Source organism: Rhipicephalus microplus, chromosome 4, assembly GCF_043290135.1.
Source record: "Rhipicephalus microplus isolate Deutch F79 chromosome 4, USDA_Rmic, whole genome shotgun sequence".
NCBI lineage: Eukaryota > Metazoa > Arthropoda > Arachnida > Ixodida > Ixodidae > Rhipicephalus > Rhipicephalus microplus.
The window spans coordinates 115,666,615-115,685,841 of record NC_134703.1 but is presented as its reverse complement, the minus strand read 5'-3'; the positions used below and the strand labels follow the sequence as shown (position 1 = coordinate 115,685,841).

The window sequence follows — 19,227 nt, the reverse complement described above, 5'->3', positions numbered from 1 at the left end:
ATTTAGGGAATTTATTGAGCGCAGAGAGAAGCGTTTGCAGTTTTGTTCAGTAGATGACGCCACCATTTTCGTAGAGCTTTTTTTTTATTATGACGTTGAGAGCATAGAGTTCATAGTCTGCATATTAACTCTATGTAAGAACCAGTGCGATATGTAACTAATTATGAAGGGAACGTCGAATGAAGTTCATTGGTGCGCAATAATATTTTCTTCCTTGAAACATTCATAATGCTGGCTTACGCACCCTTAATTTGCCACAATTAAGTTGGCCAATGTTTAAATGTTCGATCAGTTTTTCCATTCATAACTTGGAAAAGGTCATGACGTGAGAAGAGCGTGAGGAATAGGCTCTGATTTATTGCTGAGCGTAACATTGAGTTCCAGCGCGTGCCGTCCTCTGTGAACGAGAGGTCGAAGTAAACTAGATTCATTATAGCCTCAGAGATGAGCCCGGTCGGAACGTCTTGTCTAGCATCTTCAGGCTACTGCTGTGTACGCCAATGTCCGCTTGATCGCGTTAGATGACCGTTGCCGTTTGGTAGAGCGTTATTCACGAAGTTTAGGTCCTTCCTTGTTTTGTACTTATCTAATTGTGTCCTTACTCTATGTCCACTGTAATGCGAATAAGCGGCTCGCGCGCGCGCGCGCGTGTGTGTGTGTGTGCGTGTGTGTGCGTGTGTGTGCGTGTGTGTGCGTGTGTGTGTGTGCGTGTGTGTGTGTGCGTGTGTGTGTGTGCGTGTGTGTGCGTGTGTGTGTGTGTGTGTGTGTGTGCGTGTGTGTGTGTGTGTGTGTGTGTACGTGTGTGTGTGTGTGTGCGTGTGTGTGCGTGTGTGTGTGTGTGTGCGTGTGTGCGTGTGTGTGTGTGCGTGTGTGTGTGTGCGTGTGTGTGTGTGCGTGTGTGTGTGTGTGTGTGCGTGTGTGTGTGTGTGTGTGTGCGTGTGTGTACGTGTGTGTGTGTGTGTGCGTGTGTGTGTGTGCGTGTGTGTGTGTGCGTGTGTGTGCGTGTGTGTGTGTGTGTGTGTGTGTGTGCGTGTGTGTGTGTGTGTGTGTGTGTGTACGTGCGTGTGTGTGCGTGTGTGTGTGTGTGCGTGTGTGTGTGTGTGTGCGTGTGTGTACGTGTGTGTGTGTGTGTGCGTGTGTGTGTGTGTTTGTGCGTGCGTGCGTGCGTGTGTGTGTGTGTGTGTGCGTGTGTGTGTGTGTGTGTGTGCGTGTGTGTGTGTGTGTGCGTGTGTGTACGTGTGTGTGTGTGTGCGTGTGTGTACGTGTGTGTGTGTGTGTGCGTGTGTGTGCGTGTGTGTGTGTGTGTGTGTGCGTGTGCGTGCGTGTGTGCGTGTGTGTTTGTGCGTGCGTGCGTGCGTGTGTGTGTGTGCGTGTGTGTGTGTGTGTGTGTGTGTGTGTGCGTGTGTGTGTGTGTGTGCGTGTGTGTACGTGTGTGTGTGTGTGCGTGTGTGTACGTGTGTGTGTGTGTGTGCGTGTGTGTGCGTGTGTGTGTGTGTGTGTGTGCGTGTGCGTGCGTGTGTGTGTGTGTGTGTGTGTGTGTGTGTGTGTGTGTGTGTGTGTGTGTGTGTGTGTGTGTGTGTGTGTGTGTGTGTGTGTGTGTGTGTGTGTGTGTGACAGAGAGAGTGTGTCAATGCGCATGTAGGCGATTCCGCATCATCCCGCCTTGTGAAGACAGTAGGGGCAGCACACGTCCGGGTCACCAATTTGTAGGCGACGATGACGTCGTCCGACGTAGATGTGCCGGTGTCGCAGGTTAAATGAGCAGACGAGACGTAGAGGAGGAAGCGAGCTACCGAAGTAGAGCAGCGGCCGTCGCGTCCAGCCAGCTAGAATCACTACATTCTGGGCGCCTCGCGCCGCCAGCTAGAAGCACTCGTCACTTTTTTTTTTTTTCTCTAGCCGGCTGCCCGCCACTAGGGCTACGCTACATGCACATTATGTGACTCTTTTCACTGAGCCTGCGTGCTGGAGCAACCTCTTGATGATTGTTATGCGCTGATTTTCCCTCGATGTTAACTGTGGGAAGCACAGATGCTCTCATATTATCTCTTCTATGACGTTCCCCATGGGAGATCTGTGCCGGGTCGCGAAATACCTTGCCGGGCTTTCAGTAAAGTTGTAGCCATCCATCCATTCATCGAAAAGGGACATTTTATTCCACTGTCGACACCTCCAATATATATGTAACATTCATGTGCACCCCAGTTGAAACACTACAGGATTTTGAAAATATAGCAATGAACGATTGTCATTTTTGTTTGCTAATTATGCTAATTTGATAATGAAGGGGAGCAATTCCAATGTGGTAAATAATTTACACTTATTCATGATAGTAACGTTTTAATCAAAACTAAGTCTGCTCTCATTACAAGTACTGGTCAGGTGCTTTTCATCAAAATAATATTCAGTGTACTCATGGGTTTGTTTCTGTCATGACAAATCGAGGCAGTGAAGCTCAACGGCTGCAATTTCCAGCTGCAAGTGAAGGAGGAGGAATGAACTTTATTATCGGAAACCAGCAGGTTTAGGTGGCCGGGCCTATGCCTCCCTTGAGGGGACGTCAAACCAGGGCGACCCAGCACGTCCGTGAGGCGGCGTCGAGGCAAGCCCTTGACGAGCCCTCATGGGAGGCGTAGGCCCAGCTGCAAGATGTGCATAAAATAATTTACGCACAATTTAATTGTGACGGGTTAGTTTTGGGCTACTAAGAAAGTTGATTTGAACCTTCGTGGACGTCTACAATACTTGGCAATTCACGTACAACCTTAATTTTTCTTTTTTTTTACTTAGGAACTTTGTTTCTATGATGTCAGAAACAGGTGGCATAGCTATATATAAAGTTTTTTTGTGTGTTTGTGTGTGTGTGTGACTTCGAGAACCGTAATACACAGTATATGAGTCCAGTTCGTGAAGGTAAAACACACAGGTAAGGAAGAGTAAAAGTGCAGAGGGGAAAAAGAACGCAGAAACAAAGAAGTAGTCACTCAGAAAAATGACGATAACCACGGGGTCAAACTGCTTTTATAAGTTAGTAGGGCTCTGTGGGCCCATGGTACCGCCGAGCCGCATATCCTCCGGGGAACAGGTAATCATGAAGGGTCGTGCACTTCATACGTCCATGTTTCTTAATGAGTAGTACCCGCTGCATAATAAACGCAGGACACTCTAAAATTAAGTGTTCTCTATAGCGTATCACAGGATCCACTCGACGTGCGTGAGGGACCGTCCACACGTCCTTGACGATGTAGTCGCTCGCGCACAGACACTATTCACTTATATAAGAGGGCTCGGTCGCTATACCGGGCAATCCACGACCACGAATACGGGGAGGAACAATCTGCTCACGACACGATGCTCAATGTGCTGCTTTAGACGATGTCGGCAGATCAGCAGATTGATTGATATGTAGGGTTTAAGCAGAAAAGGGTTGTCTAACAGCCATGAAATTCCTTGGTAGTCACATTCGTTGTGGGCACAACCTGAAGTGATCGGCCCCTTCATTCCCAGCGATACCCACGTGCGAATGTATTCACTGGTCAATGAGGGGCACCTGCAAGAAATAATTTTTGTAGCAGATAATACGATACTGCATGTGATTAGGCCATTGAGGCCTCCTCGCAGCTCTGAAACCCAAGCGTTTTCACTATCGGTAGCGAGATGGCGCTATGGTGTGTGTGCTTTCTGCTTGAGGTGCGCGCTGCAAGTTTATAATACAGCTGCTTGCTGAAACCCAAGCGTTTTCACTATCGGTAGCGAGATGGCGCTACTGTGTGTGTGCTTTCTGCTTGAGGTGTGCGCTGCAAGTTTATAATAGAGCTGCTTGCTGTTCTTCCCGTTACCTTGCAATTCGTTGCTGTCGCTGACACAATGCACAATGAACGCTCACCTACACCTGTCAAGACACGTTTCACTTTCGTGTTAGACCGATTCCTTGAAGGGGATCAGCCACGTTTCTTTTTTTTTTTTGCAATAGCAGGAAAAAGATGAAAAAGAAGAAATTTACTCTAGCATAGGGCGATAGTTTATTGCCAAGTAGCAAAAGCAATAGCTTTAATTACGTAGATAACAGGAATGATATGCTCTCTCTATTTTCACAAATGAATGCGGCATTTAATAGATCGAAGGCAGGCCAGAAGCATTACTGCGAACCCGTTTATCTCTCTGGGAATGGGTGCGGCTTCTTGGAATTGTTACGGCAGTTAGAACGAAGAACGCAGAAACGTCTCTTTCGCCGTGGCTTCGACTATGGAAACATTGATCAAGACGGCAAAGGGATGAAGTTCAAAATCTTATTCAGTCAGTATTACTGGTTTCATCTGTAGCTTGCTCCATCATCACGTTAAAATGTCGAATTGGGAAAAGTTTTTTTTTTTAGTGCTTAAAGACAGCGAGTCCCCGTTTCCCGCCAACGGTCTCCCAGACCATGAATCGCATCCACACGTCGGATTTTGGCCCAATAATTGCAGAATCTGCTTGCACGCGGCTTTATAAGCGGACTTTCGCCGCAGGTCACAGAGGTGTACGAGGAAAAGTCATATATACATATACTGTCAATAATATCAAAAGGTTTAGGAAAACAGATTCACAAACGTATGATTTCCTTTTCAGATAAGCACCATATCCTCACTTCATCACGATTCGGTTTCACGAAAGGCCGCACAACTGAGCATGCTCTCATAACACAAAGGAATTCATATTAGATACTTTTGAGCGTGAAAGCAACAAAAAAAATTAACTAATCAGTTTTTGAAATCTTTACAATTACAACATTTGTAGGATTATAAAAAAATAGAGCTGAAGCAAGAAAGCGTGCTATCTGATTCAGCCAACCTACAACTTTCGGAGAATAAATATGATACCCGTAAGCGTAAACTCTGGTTAATACCACAGCCACGAACAAAATATGGTCACCAAATGATACACAATGTTATTCCCAGAATGTTGAATTATTTAAACAGCATTGATGCAAATATAGAAAATATGACCACAAAAAATGTTACATCATTGTTCTTATAAATATTAATGATGCCGTTTACCCTTTCGTACCAGTTTGACCTCTTATGCATTCTATACCGCATGTATACATAGGCTTTTCATGGGAACTGCTATGTCTGTTTTCGTTTAGATTATGTAATTATATTGATTGACATCACCATATTTCTGTAAAGCATGTTTTTTTTTCATTTGTATACCAATGCTTCCGACCCATTCAATTTAGGTTGCGGGAGCTAGTCAAGCTTTTCTAATACAGCTTTTACTCCCGCTATCTTTCATGTAGTCTCAAAGATGAAAACAAAGATTCAATTCAATTCACTTCAACTACACGCACTAGATATCTTCATAGATTACTCAAAGGCTTTCGATACTATAAACCATGTCACACATTTAGAGAAATTGGATCACCATGGCTTTCGAGGTGTCTTTCTGAAATTAATTTAGTCTTAATTAAAACTATCGTCCGCAGATGGTGGTCATCAACAATCACACCTCCAATTTACAAGAGATTTCAGCAGGTATGCCCCAATGCAGTATCTTGGGAGCCCTCAAATTCTGCGTATATATTAATGATATTTAAACAGTGACTAATGATTAATATGTGTTATATATATATATATATATATATATATATATATATATATATATATATATATATAACATGTGTTATATATATATATATATATATATATATGCATATATATATATATATATATATATATAACACATATTAATCATTAGTCACTGTTTAAATATCATTAATATATACGCAGAATTTGAGGGCTCCCAAGATACTGCATTGGGGCATACCTGCTGAAATCTCTGCATATATATATATATGCATATATATATATATATATATATATATATATATATATATATATATATATACATATATATACATATATATATATATATATATATATATATATATATATATATATATATATATATATATATATATATATATATATATATATACAGATGACACAAACCAGGAGGCTATCTTTTATTAAAGATAGCTTCCTGGACAAGCAATAAATCTTCGAAATTGAACTCTTCGAAAACAAAAGCTGTTTACTTTAGGCCTAGAACTTTAGCTTCGCCTTTGCGTGCCCCATTAAAACTCGGCACCTAGGAACTTCAGATAGTACCAAGTGTTAAATGTGTAATTTTTCATCAACAAATATCATGAAATTCCCACATTTAAAAGCTGTCTTCGAGTATTTTGCAGGATAAGGTGAATCTTGCCTCTCTTTTTTTTTTCTTCCTAAATGAAGTTAAGCTTCTGATCTACAAATTGTTGTTCTTATCGCACATAAACTATTGTCATCTGGTTTGGGGCACGACAGCTTTGAAGAACTCACAAACTACTTGTAACACAGAAAAGAGCAGTTCGCGCCGTCGCAGAGGTTTCGTATGGAAGTCACACTTCACCTCTTTTTGATGAAATTAATCTATGAACCCTACCACACTACTAACCCACAAGCCTTATGAAACTATTACACAGGACTGAAAAGTGATGACCTTTTGGTCACACTTGCTCGAGTAAACCAGCGGATCCTTTAATAGAACACTCGTCATGTTCCCACGTAGTTTCTTCCACGCGCGTGCTCAAACTACGGAAAGGACTTGATGCGCTTTCTCTTGCCGTTTAATCTGAATCGACTAACAATATAGGCTAAAGATACTTTTTTGTCTCGCATGCGTAATACCATTGTGTGTGTTTTTTTCATTATATATATATATATATATATATATATATATATATATATATATATATATATATATATATATATATATATATATATATATATATTATAGGTTAATTGGTTAGTGTTCTAGTTGAGCGGCTTAGTGTTGTCTGATTTATGATTTATGTTATACTATAACTATTTCACTCAAACAAAGAATATCTGAGTGAGCGCTTTTTCTATCGAAATTTTCGTGCTGCTGTAGACAAGCAACCCAGTGTATTACTTTGGCGTCTCTATAAGTGCATTGGATACAATATCCACATTTTTTTTTTCATATGCTCCTTGTCGACGCAATACCCCTAAATGTCTGGTATCTTGAGCGAGTCGGATGCCTTTTCGTAATCAATGGCTGTCACTTCAAGGGTTTACTTTTTTTTAATATTGGGCAGTTGTCTCAATTATCTCTTTAATCACAAGAAGCTGATAAGGATAACGTACCCCTTTTCTGAAATCAGCTTGTTCTTTCGGTTTATTAATGCCATGTGTGACTCTTATTCGAAATCATCTTCGTGAATATTTCGTACAATGCTGGAGGATGGTTGATCGCTCTGTAGGCGTTCAAGTATCCGACGTCTCGCTTTTTGAGGATTGGAGAAATAACTGACTAAATTTTTACGTGGCCCTTTAGAGCTGTGGCTGTTTCGAGTAGTGTGAGACATACTCAGCGTCATTGGTGACGCCAAATGTGACTTCGCAAAAAAAAAAAAAACGACTCACACAAATAGCATTCCTCAGAAACTCTCGCAGCCACACGGGTCTACGTATAGGCCACGTTGCGGTCGTTCTTCCCGAAAACAATTGCCAATCGCAGATAACTCTGTCATGCACGTGTATCCTGCTACTGTGCGACTGCTAATCGCAGATGCCAGGTGGTACGTCTAAGGAGCGTGCGCTCGATTAATGCTCGTATTGTCTACATCAGTGTGCAAGTGTACATGCGTGCATATGCGACTGCAGCGTGCTCGCGTTTAAACCAAACGTTACGCAAACTTTCGCTGGTGGAGGCTCAGTAGAGTTACTAGCGCAGGCGTTAATCAGCACTTTGGCAGCAAACGGTATGGCGCTCCGCTGTGTCGCCTGACAGGCGTCGCATTCGACGGAAAGACCTTGCACGTCAATCTTTCCCGTCGCTCTTGTGCGCGTTGTGACGTTTTTCGACGGAGCCGCGGTAAGTTCTCAGACGGCCTCTCTACCTCGCCGCCATAGTTTTTGAAAAAAAGTCCCTAATTTGGCCCCCCGCTCGTCTTGAGGAGCTCCTGCGGCGAGGAGATCGTGCCTGTCGCTCGCTGCATTACTTTGTCTTGCTGGCCAGCGCACTCCGTTTAAAACTCTCTGTTAATCACGTGATCCCACGTCGGGACAGGTATGCTCGGCCCATCGTGAGCAGTCTTTCAGGCCCGGCGGTGCTTAGCGGTACAACGAGCCAAGCCACCGCCATGGATCAGATATTCGGAGGGCTCAAGAGCTTCGTGAAAATCGAAGCCATCGTGACAGACAACCACGCGTTCCGCCTACACTATAAGGTGACGTGTGCGCTTCTCATCGGCTTTAGCATCCTGGTCACCAGCCGACAGTACATCGGCGATCCGATCGACTGCATCACGAAGGACAGTGTGCCCACGCGAGTACTGGACACTTTCTGCTGGATTCATTCGACGTTCAGCGTCAGGGACTCCTGGGACAAGAAAGTGGGCAGTCAGATTCCGTATCCCGGTGTCGATAAGTACTCGCCGGGCGAGAAGCGAGTCTACCATGCGTACTACCAGTGGGTCTGTTTCGTACTCTTCCTTCAGGCCGTGCTCTTTTACGTGCCCCGCTACCTGTGGCTCGCGTGCGAAGGTAAGAAGATCAACACGCTCGTCCTCGACCTCGGATCGCCCATCCTGAGCGACGACAAGCGAAAGCACAACCGTAAGCTCCTCCTCGAGTACTTCGCCAACAATGTCGGTCAGCACCAGATGTACGCCAGCTACTACTTCTTCTGCGAGCTCCTCAACTTCGTCAACGTCGTCGGACAAATCTACCTTATGGACCACTTTCTCGGTGGCGAATTCACCACGTACGGGCTGAAGGTGATCCAGTTCAGTGAGTGGGACTGGTCCGTCCGCTTCGACCCTATGGTCAAAGTCTTTCCGAGGCTGACGAAATGCACCTTCCACATGTACGGTTCGTCTGGAGACGTGCAGAAGCACGATGCCATGTGCGTCCTACCGATCAATATCATCAACGAGAAGATCTATGTGTTCCTCTGGTTTTGGTTCGTCATCCTAGCCGTTGTTTCCGCCCTGGTGCTGGTGTACCGCGTTCTGCTGTTCATCTCGCCTCTTGCCAGGTTTCATTCCATCAAGTCGAAGGCGCGCCTCACCAACGGCCCCCAACTGGAGCGTGTGCTCGAACGGAGCCAAATGGGAGAGTGGTTTCTGCTCGATCTGCTTGCCAAAAACTTGGACCCCGTCCACTACAGGGATCTCATCACGGACCTCGATAAACACCTGGGAAGCAAGGCTCCCGAACCCGTTTGATAATATGCACAGTATGTTATTCTCCTTCTGTGACCGCTAAGATACATCAATGGAACGAAACTTTCGCATCAAGTAAGAGTTAGATGAATACTTTTCTTTCAAGCAACGACTTTTTGCGAGTGAGACTCCGAGCGTTCACAGCCAAAAGCGCTGTATAATGCTGTGGGGACTACCTAACTTAATAAAAGATGGGAGAATGTTTGTGACCTGTTTTTTTTTTTCATTGCGATAGCAATTAGATGGACACTCTCGGCTGGATTTAGCCGCCGGCGTTGACGTGGACGTCAGCGTCGATGTCATGCACCCCCTACTTCCCTAACGTCAACACGCTGCGGTCAACAAAACAAGTTATGATGACGTCATAGCCACCATTATTTTTGCCGCGTTAGCTACCGAATTCTACATTTCTTGGCGGCTAATTGCGAGTGCATGGCCATGGCGCACGCTTAGAAAGTTTTGGTACCATTTCAGTCTCGTTTCCTATTCGAAATTAATTCTTGATGTAGACCATGCGGAAGTGCGTCACAGTTCTATGTGTTGACGTGTTCTAGAGCTGCACACGTTAGTTGGCGACAGTTGCAGCCAGTTTTTGGAACTCTCTCAAACTGAAACTGATGGATAATGAGGGGCCTGTAATTAATTATCTGTCGCGTGCTGCAGCAAACGATGTGCCGTGTCATGACTAACAGGTCCCCAGATACGCCTTGCAGTAGAAAAAACGGGAGGCCAAAGTTTTTGTGTCAGTACCTCGTTAAGCCACTGAGAGGTATCACCTTCAACGGTCAAACGGCAAGCTATTGACATTTACCACTTACCGCTGTTTGCGGGCATCTCGGGTGGGGGGGGGGGAGGGGGTCTATCGTGTTTTCAGCATTATCAGCAAGATGGCGCAGTGAGCGCGCGGTGGCTCTCATCTCTCGCACGTTTTTGGCCCACGTAGAGAATGAGGGGGTGTATACGCTCCATCACGCACCCTTTTTTTGCAGTGGGGAGAATCGTACGTCTCGGTTAGCCTTTGGGTTTCGTAGGAACGATTCTGTTGTAGTTACCGGGCGCACAAAGGTCCCTGCAATTGTTGCAACCTCCGTTTGCGAAAAAGGCGCACTTTTCAGACACAGCGGAGGAACAATGAGACGCTTATTCGCATTCATCTGTACCTGCGAGTACGTTTCGTCCGTCATTTGTGCGTGAGAAAAGCAGGGCACGTTTCGATCTGCTTGCCATTCTGCGCGTGACCTTCCAATTTGTTGCTATCGCGTTCATTGCTTCGCCTTTGCGGCAAATAAGCTGTGACTTTTTTTGAGAGCTTTTATGGTCGATGTTGCCGTGTGTTATCGATAACAAATTGTCATCATAAATCAGCACGTGCTGAATCACCATCCAAGCATTTCGTACAAAGGGCTGAAGGTAGAAGCTGAAACTTTCCCACCATCATGTGCTTTAATCGACCCAAGATTGCGCGATTTAGTGCAAGCTGTGCTAATTTTTGTATTGCCTATTGTAAAATACACTCTCTTAAACACGCCGAAAGTGTTAGACGTCTTAGAAATGGACTATCTGCGCAAATCTTCTTTATATGAGACAGCGATAGCTGTAGATGGAGCTCATGTTTTTTTATAACACTGTAGCCGATTATACAGGCCAACCACTTCGCTATAAAATATGTCATGCTCAACTGAAGATCACCAGAGCAAGGCTGCCGTTGGTGGCTACTTTGCGCCATACTGGCTACTTTCAGACTCTGCCTGGCAACAAAAATTTCAGATTGGTGCCACGAGCTACTTTCTGGCTACTTTTAACTTCTATTTCGGCGCATCTACTGGCCATTCTTTCGTATTATTTCAGTATAAAACAGAAAGCAAGTCTAAAGAATGATCGTCATTTGCAAGCTCTTCTCGTGTCGGCCTAAACACGCACATGCCTCTGCCCCGCCAGCGGGCTAGCGCGCATCGAGGTATGCAACGAGCGTCCCTCCGTCAGGACAAACGGAACCGTGCATATAAGAAAACGCTGACGCCAGGTTCTCATGCTGAAGCAGAGTGACTCAAAGAGATATCAGCAACGCCATGAAGCTGTACTGTTCATCTTCCATCAAATTTGTTTACTCGAAGCTAGTTGGTATTATTATAACTCTGTACCAATCTTGGCCAATGGCTTCAAAAAAAATGGCAGCATATCCACGGAGTAAATGATAGAGAGTGCGGCGAAGCATCCGTCTATCCATTCGTTCTTGCTTCCGTCCGTCCATGCATCCGTCTGTGTGACCGTCCACGCGTCCGTCTGGCCGTCTATGCGTGCGTCTGTTCGTGCATTCGCACGTTCATTTGTGCGTCCTTCCCTGCGTTCGTCCATGCATCCACCCCTGAGTCCATCCATGCGTCCATCCGTCCATGCAGCCATCCGTGCGTCCGTCCAAGCATCTGTCTGGGTGTCCATTCGTCCATCTATTCTACACTTCAAGTACCACCATCTCGCATCTTTTCATCATATATTCCCCATATAGAAGCACCGCCCTCCAGCGGACATTCCAAGAACTAAACGAGAGGTGGCACACGCACACTTTCTTACGGCTTGCGCTTCGTGTCTACTACCCACCTTTAACCACCTCGAGTTCATGGTATATAGTAGTTCACTGTATTCATGGCACTGCGGCCGAACGTTCGCTAATCCTTTCTAAAACTAAGAAGGTTACACCCAGCGAGTTGAACGTAGCAACCCTTTCTTGTCAGATAGTGCTCAATGTACATGCCAATGGCTGCTAATGGGAAATGAGAGACAGGAGCATTTGGCTTTTAGTTAACGCGCACGCTGCGAATTTTTTATCGTTCAACAACGCACAGGAGGAATCTCCCCCCGGCAGGTCAAAACGTTAGACTGGTTACACACTACGACTACGACTACGACTACGACTACTACGAGAAACAAACAGTTCCCGCTTTAAGGAGCTTCGCCCCTAAAAAAAACAGCTGTAGTGTTTGATGTTGCTGCTGGCTTGTTCACCCAAATCACTTTTGCAAAAGCCTATCCATTGTAGACAAACTGTATGCAGGCGCACTCAAAGTATAATAAATTATTAATTTATTAGCAACTTACCCGTGGCATGGAGTCCAAGCAAGAAGTGAAACTATTGTGCTCGCTACACTTCGTTTTCGATAATTCAAAATCATGGTATTTACTTTTGTACACTAGTAAGTACATCTATACAAATAATTTTTTTTCTATTTGGCTACGAATTTGGTGCTAGAAGGAATTAGCGTGGCCACATTTGTTCCTTTCAGCTTTTCTTTTGGCTCCTTTTCAAATATTCCCAAGGATAACCCTGTACCAGAGTTCATGTGAAGTCTCGCAAAATTTTGCCGTGTCAGGGATTTCATTACCGCAAAATGATCACCAACTATATAACTTTACTGCTGTGACATTACTTGAGTTTTTTCTGTACTAAAGCGACATCGCAGAAAATGGTATGCCGGTGCCGGCATGCATCGTTGTTCATGACCAAAAAATGCTCATAAATGAAAAAATTGAGTCAGGCTGAGCACACAGCCCTACAGCATTTTCGCCTCCATCGAAAGTGTAGCCGCCATAACCAGGATTCGATCCCGCGACCTGCGGGTTAGCAGCCGAATACCTTAGCGACTAGACCACCGCGGCGGGGCATTGTCTTGTGAGGCACAAATGTTTCGCCCACTGTGACAAGCAGGACCACTGCACAACCGTTACCGTCCGTTACCTACAGGATGTTAATTATGACCGGTGCTTTCTTTCTCTCATGGTGACTGAGCATGATTTCGTTGAGCACATCAAATGATTCATGCGCTGAACGAAGCGTCGAGAGGCGCTCATTCCCCGTGTAGTGGAGCATACGCACCAACGCGTATGCGCCTTCGGAAGACAACGAAAAGCCCGTGCTCTGCTTGCGCGAGAGTATGTGCCGCCTTTGTCAGACTGGCCGTACGCCCACTTTCCGTTGCGACCTCGTTGCGACTTCTCGGCTCGAATAAACGTCATCACATTTGGTGGAGGCTGCTGAGATCCCCAAGAAGACCTGGAGCTCCGCTCTCGCAAGTTGCCTGAAAGACTACCGCGAAACATGACTGACGCAGTCGCCAACCAGCCCGTCCCAGCCCAGCCAGCACCATCGGCTGCCCCGTCTACCTGCCCCGGCGCTACTCGCCAGCGGGACCCACCAATCTTCAGCGGAAGTGGTGAGCAAGACGTCGAAGACTGGCTGTCCTTGTACGAACGCGTAAGCGTCAGCAACAAGTGGGACGACGACTCTAAACTCGCTTACGTTATCTTTTACTTGGCAGACGTAGCTAAGCTTTGGTTTACCAACCGCGAAACCGCCATCGCCAACTGGTCCTCCTTTAAGACCCTCGTAACAGAAGCGTTCGGCCGACCAGAGGTCCGCAAGCTCCGCGCTGACCAGCGTCTGCGCCACAGAGCCCAGCAGCCTGGCGAAACGTTTACGAGTTACATTGAGGATGTGCTCGACCTCTGCAAGCGTGTTAACCCATATATGCCCGAAGAAGAGAAAATTCGGCAGATTCTCAAGGGTATTGAGGATGGCGCATTCCAGATGTTGCTAGCGAAAAGCCCGACCTCGGTGGCAATCCTCGTAAGCCTGTGCCAGAGCTTCGATGAATTACGCCGTCAGCGTTCCATCGCCCGACAGAGTGTCTCACCACCAGATTCGATCTCGGCTGTCGCACTCGCAAATGTCAACGTTCGCCAAGAAAGTCTGTCCAACCAGATCAAAGACTTCATCAGGGAGGAAGTTGCCCGACAGCTCTCCCTGCTGCCGCATAGCGACGCGCCCACCGCAAGTCTGCCTTCGACACTGCAGCAGGCCATACGCACTGAAATTTGCGATGTCCTACCTACAGTGCAGGCCCCTTACGCATGCACTTCAGCAGCATCTAATCTCTCAGCTGTCAGCTACGCACCACCTGCACCATCTTCACCTCTCAGCTACGCAGCTGTGGTTGCGTGACCCCCACCGCATCCAGTATCCTTATCGGCTCCACCTCCTCCGGCAGCGCCTCCGGTTTACAGGCCCTCACCTCGCTTTTTCCGTCCATCTAATGAGTGGCGCACCCATGACAACCGTCCTATCTGCTTCGCGTGTGGCATCGCTGGCCACATTGCACGCTACTGCCGCCGCCGTCCCACACCTGCGTACGCCTCCTTTGGAACTCCTACCTATGCGTCGCAGCAGGCCACCACGTCTGCATACGAACAGAGGCACTCTGACTCGGATCGTCGCCCATCGACTTCTCGTTTCCCATATCCTCGTCGCCGATCGCCATCTCCTATGCGTCGTAGACCACCTCCTGAGGAGGGAAACTAATCAGTGCAGTTCCAGAGGCAAGAACTGCAACTTCTACGCAATTATCAAGGCCTCCATTTTCGCCGCGAAATGTTGTTGATGTCAATGTTGAGGGAGTCGCCACACAAGCGTTAATTGATACTGGGGCCGCCGTTTCGGTGATGAACGCAAAATTTTGTCGCAAACTGAAGAAAGTGACCACATCTCTCTGTGGCATCGTGCTGTCCACGGCTAGCGCGCAACGCATTCAGCCCTCGTCTGTGTGTACGGCGCGCGTCGTCATCCAAGACGTTTTGTACATCGTCCAATTTTTTTGTACTACCATCTTGCTCTCATGACCTCATCCTGGGTTGGGATTTCTTATCAGGTCATGAAGCTATCATTGATTGTTGCCGTGCGGAAGTGTCCCTAGTGCCAAGTTGTGAATTTCCACCACCCGACTATTCACCACTGCTCTGCAAACTCATCGCTGACGACGACATCACCTTGCCTCCGGAAGCTTCAGTCCCTATTAGCCTTTCATGTGTGGCGCAACCTGACGCCACGGTGGTGTTTACGCCATCCCCTGTTTTTACTGAACGCAAGGGCATCGTGCTCCCATTTGCCGTTCTTACGATTGCGTCTGGTTTAACCGTAATGCTGGTTACCAACCACTGCAACTACCCCATTGGCTTGCTTCGTGGTGAAACGTTAGGATATGTGCAACCTGTCGACCATATCAATGATATTATTCTTCCCGACGAAACGCCATGTCAGATTGCCGCAATCACTCAGGCGTCTGAGCCATCAAGCTCACCAGCCTTCGACAATGCTATTGACGCAGACCTTCCCCCCTCGCATCGCAGCCAACTTGTTGCTCTCCTTAACAAGTTTCGCTCTTCTTTCGACTTTCAGAAACCTGCTTTGGGCCGCACCACGACTGTCACTCATACTATTGACACCGGCTCACATTCGCCTCTGCGACAGCGTCCTTACCGCGTTTCTGCCGAAGAGCGCCGCGTCATTACGGAGCAAGTAGATGACATGCTTAAACGTGGAGTCATACAGCCTTCTCAAAGCGCTTGGTCGTCACCCGTGGTTCTGGTAAAGAAAAAAGATGGCACCGTTCGATTTTGCGTGGACTATCGCCGCTTAAACAAGATTACAAAGAAAGACGTCTACCCGCTACCACGAATAGACGATGCTCTTGACTGTTTACAAGGCGCCGAGTACTTCACATCCTTGGATCTGCGTTCTGGGTATTGGCAGGTGCCAATGGCTGAATGTGATCGCCCTAAAACAGCCTTTGTAACGCCGGATGGCCTGTATGAGTTCAAAGTCATGCCATTTGGGCTCTGCAACGCGCCTGCGACGTTTGAACGCATGATAGATACCATATTGCGGGCCCACAAGTGGAAAACTTGCTTGTGTTACCTAGATGACATCGTAGTCTTTTCAGCTGATTTCCCGACACATCTTCGTCGTCTCCACGAGATTCTGACGTGTCTAGCTTCTGCAGGCCTACAACTTAACACCAAGAAGTGCCACTTCGCAGCCCGAAAACTAACCATCTTGGGACACGTCATCACAAGAGACGGTGTTCTTCCGGACCCCGATAAGCTTCGAGCTGTCGCTGACTTCCCAATGCCCACATCACTGAAAGCCCTAAGAAGTTTCGTTGGTCTTTGCTCTTACTTTCGTCGCTTCGTGTGCAACTTCGCGTCCATCATTGCACCTCTGACTAGTCTGCTTTCCAACAGCAAAGGTATATCAGCATGGTCACCTGCATGTGACGACGCATTTCACCAGCTGCGCCGCCTGCTGACCTCGCCACCTATTCTTCGCCACTACGACCCCACTGCTGCCACAGAAGTTCACACTGATGCAAGCGGCGTTGGTCTTGGCGCAGTTTTGGCACAACGGAAAGGCGCCCAAACCGAATACGTAGTCGCTTATGCAAGTCGCGCTCTTAAGAAGGCTGAATTGAATTACTCCGTGACAGAGAAGGAGTGTTTGGCCATAATCTGGGCGCTTACGAAGTTTCGCCCGTACCTTTACGGCCGTCCTTTCGACGTGGTCACAGACCACCACGCTCTATGTTGGCTGTCCTCCTTGAAAGACCCGTCCGGACGTCTGGGCCGTTGGGCACTTCGATTGCAGGAATACGACATCCGTGTCGTATATCGTTCCGGTCGCAAGCATGCGGACGCCGATGCACTTTCCCGATCGCCATTAACACCAGATGTGGCTTCTCTGTCACCCCCTTTTACCACCTTGTCACCACTCGACAGCACTGACATGCTTTCGGAGCAGCGTAAAGACCCATACCTTGCCTTGTTAGTCGACTACCTTACCAATTCGTCTCCTGTCCCTTCCACGAGATCGCTGCGCCGGCAAGCAGCCCACTTTGCCTTACGTGACAACATTCTGTACCGCCGCAACTACACGCCTGGTGGTCGGAAGTGGCTTCTTGCTGTCCCAACTCATATGCGCTCTGACATCTGCATGAATTTCCATGCAGATCCCCAAAGTGCTCACGCAGGTGTCCTGAAAACCTACGAAAGGCTGCGCCAACGCTATTACTGGCGAGGAATGTATCGTTTTGTGCAGAAATACGTTCAGTCTTGCACCACTTGCCAACAGAACAAAACACCTCCGCGACACCTTACTGGCATGTTACAGCCGCTCCCGTGCCCGGCTCGCCCATTCGACCGCGTGGGTATAGACCTCTATGGCCCCCTTCCATATAGTAACTCTGGAAACCGGTGGATTATTGTCGGAGTCGATCATCTCACACGCTACGCTGAGACTGCAGCTCTACCGGCAGCGACCGCCCACGAAGTTGCACTCTTCATTCTCCGCAGCTTCATTCTACGCCATGGTGCTCCGCGGGAATTACTCAGTGATAGGGGTCGAGTGTTCCTGTCGGAGGTCATCCAAGCTATCCTCGCTGAATGCAACATTATCCACCGTAAATCTACCGCATACCATCCACAGACAAATGGTCTTACTGAGCGGTTCAACCGCACACTTGGCGACATGCTGAGGATGTACACCTCCGACCACACTAACTGGGACGCTGTATTGCCCTTTGTTACCTTCGCTTATAACACCGCGACGCAAGCGACTACCGGTTTTTCCCCGTTCTTTCTATTGTACGGCCGCGAACCTTCCCACCCACTCGACACTATACTACCGTACCGCCCTGATGCATCTGAGTGCTCCCCGCTTTCGGAAGTCGCCAGATACGCTGAAGACTGCCGTCAGTTGGCTCGGTCTCTGACAAGTGAGGCTCAAGGTCTACAAAAGACTCGACACGACGACGCTCACCGCATAGCTCCTACATTTCGTGCTGGCTCCCTTGTGTGGCTTTGGGTGCCCCCGCACGTTCCTGGCCTGTCTTCCAAACTTCTGGCCCGGTACCATGGCCCGTACCGTGTCATTGACGCGACCTCCCCGGTGAATTACATCATCGAGCCGTTAACACAATCACCAGATTTGCGCCGTCGAGGACGCGAGACCGTACACGTCGACCGTCTCAAGCCCTACTACGACCCCCTCATTGTGCCTACTCCCTGAGTCGCCAGGATGGCTACCCTTCACCCCGGGGGTATTGTAGTGGAGCATACGCACCAACGCGTATGCGCCTTCGGAAGACAACGAAAAGCCCGTGCTCTGCTTGCGCGAGAGTTTGTGCCGCCTTTGTCAGACTGGCCGTACGCCCACTTTCCGTTGCGACCTCGTTGCGACTTCTCGGCTCGAATAAACGTCATCACACCCGCATCATTCAGACTCGCCAGCTCCGCCGCGATGGTCTCGTGGCTAAGGTACTCGGCTGCTGACCCGCAGGTCGCGGGATCGAATCCCGGCTGCGGCGGAAGCTTTTTCCGATGGAGGCGGAAATGCTGTAGGCCAGTGTGCTCAGATTTGGGTGCACGTTAGGGAAACCTGGTGAGGATCAGGTAACATCAGATCTGCTGAAATGTGGAGGACAGATTGTGTTAGAAAAACTAGCCACCCTGTTTACGAGGTGTCCCCGGACGGGCAGAGTACGAGAGTCTTGGAAGAATGCTAACATCGTCTTAATACATAAGAAAGGAGATGACAAGGACTTGAATAATTACAACCGATCAGCTTGCTCTCTGCAATATATACAAGCTATTTAAAAAGGTAATTGCTAACAGAGTAAAGAAAACATTACAATTCAATCAACCAAAGGAACAAGCAGGATTTCGAACAGGCTACTCAACAATCGACCACATTCATACTATCAATAAGGTAATAGAAAAAAGCTCAAAATATAACCAACCACTATGTATACATAGCCTTCATAGATTAAGAGAAGGCGTTTGATTCAGTAGACATATCAGCCGTCATGCAGACACTGCGGAATCAGGGCGTCGATGAAGTATATATCCTGGAAAAAATCACCAGGGGATCAACTGCTACCATATTGCTTCATAAAGAAGGCAACAGAATACCAATCAAGAAGGGTGTAAGGCAGGGGGACACAATCTCCCCAGTGCTGTTTACCGCGTGCTTACAGGAGGTTTTCAGAAGTCTAGAATGGGAACAGTTAGAGATAAGAGTTAATGGAGAGTAACTTAGTAACCTGCGCTTCGCCGATGACATCGCATTGCTGAGT

General features: G+C 47.5%; 1 protein-coding gene across 1 annotated transcript; it reads left to right on the top strand.

Annotated features, from left to right (window-relative positions):
• Positions 1–8,076: 8,076 nt before the first annotated feature.
• Positions 8,077–9,475, top strand: LOC119172318 (innexin inx2). Its single transcript, XM_037423372.2, has one exon. It carries the CDS (start codon positions 8,189–8,191, stop codon positions 9,272–9,274), a length of 1,086 nt encoding a protein of 361 aa, XP_037279269.1. The 5' UTR covers positions 8,077–8,188; the 3' UTR covers positions 9,275–9,475.
• The last annotated feature ends 9,752 nt before the right edge of the window (positions 9,476–19,227 follow it).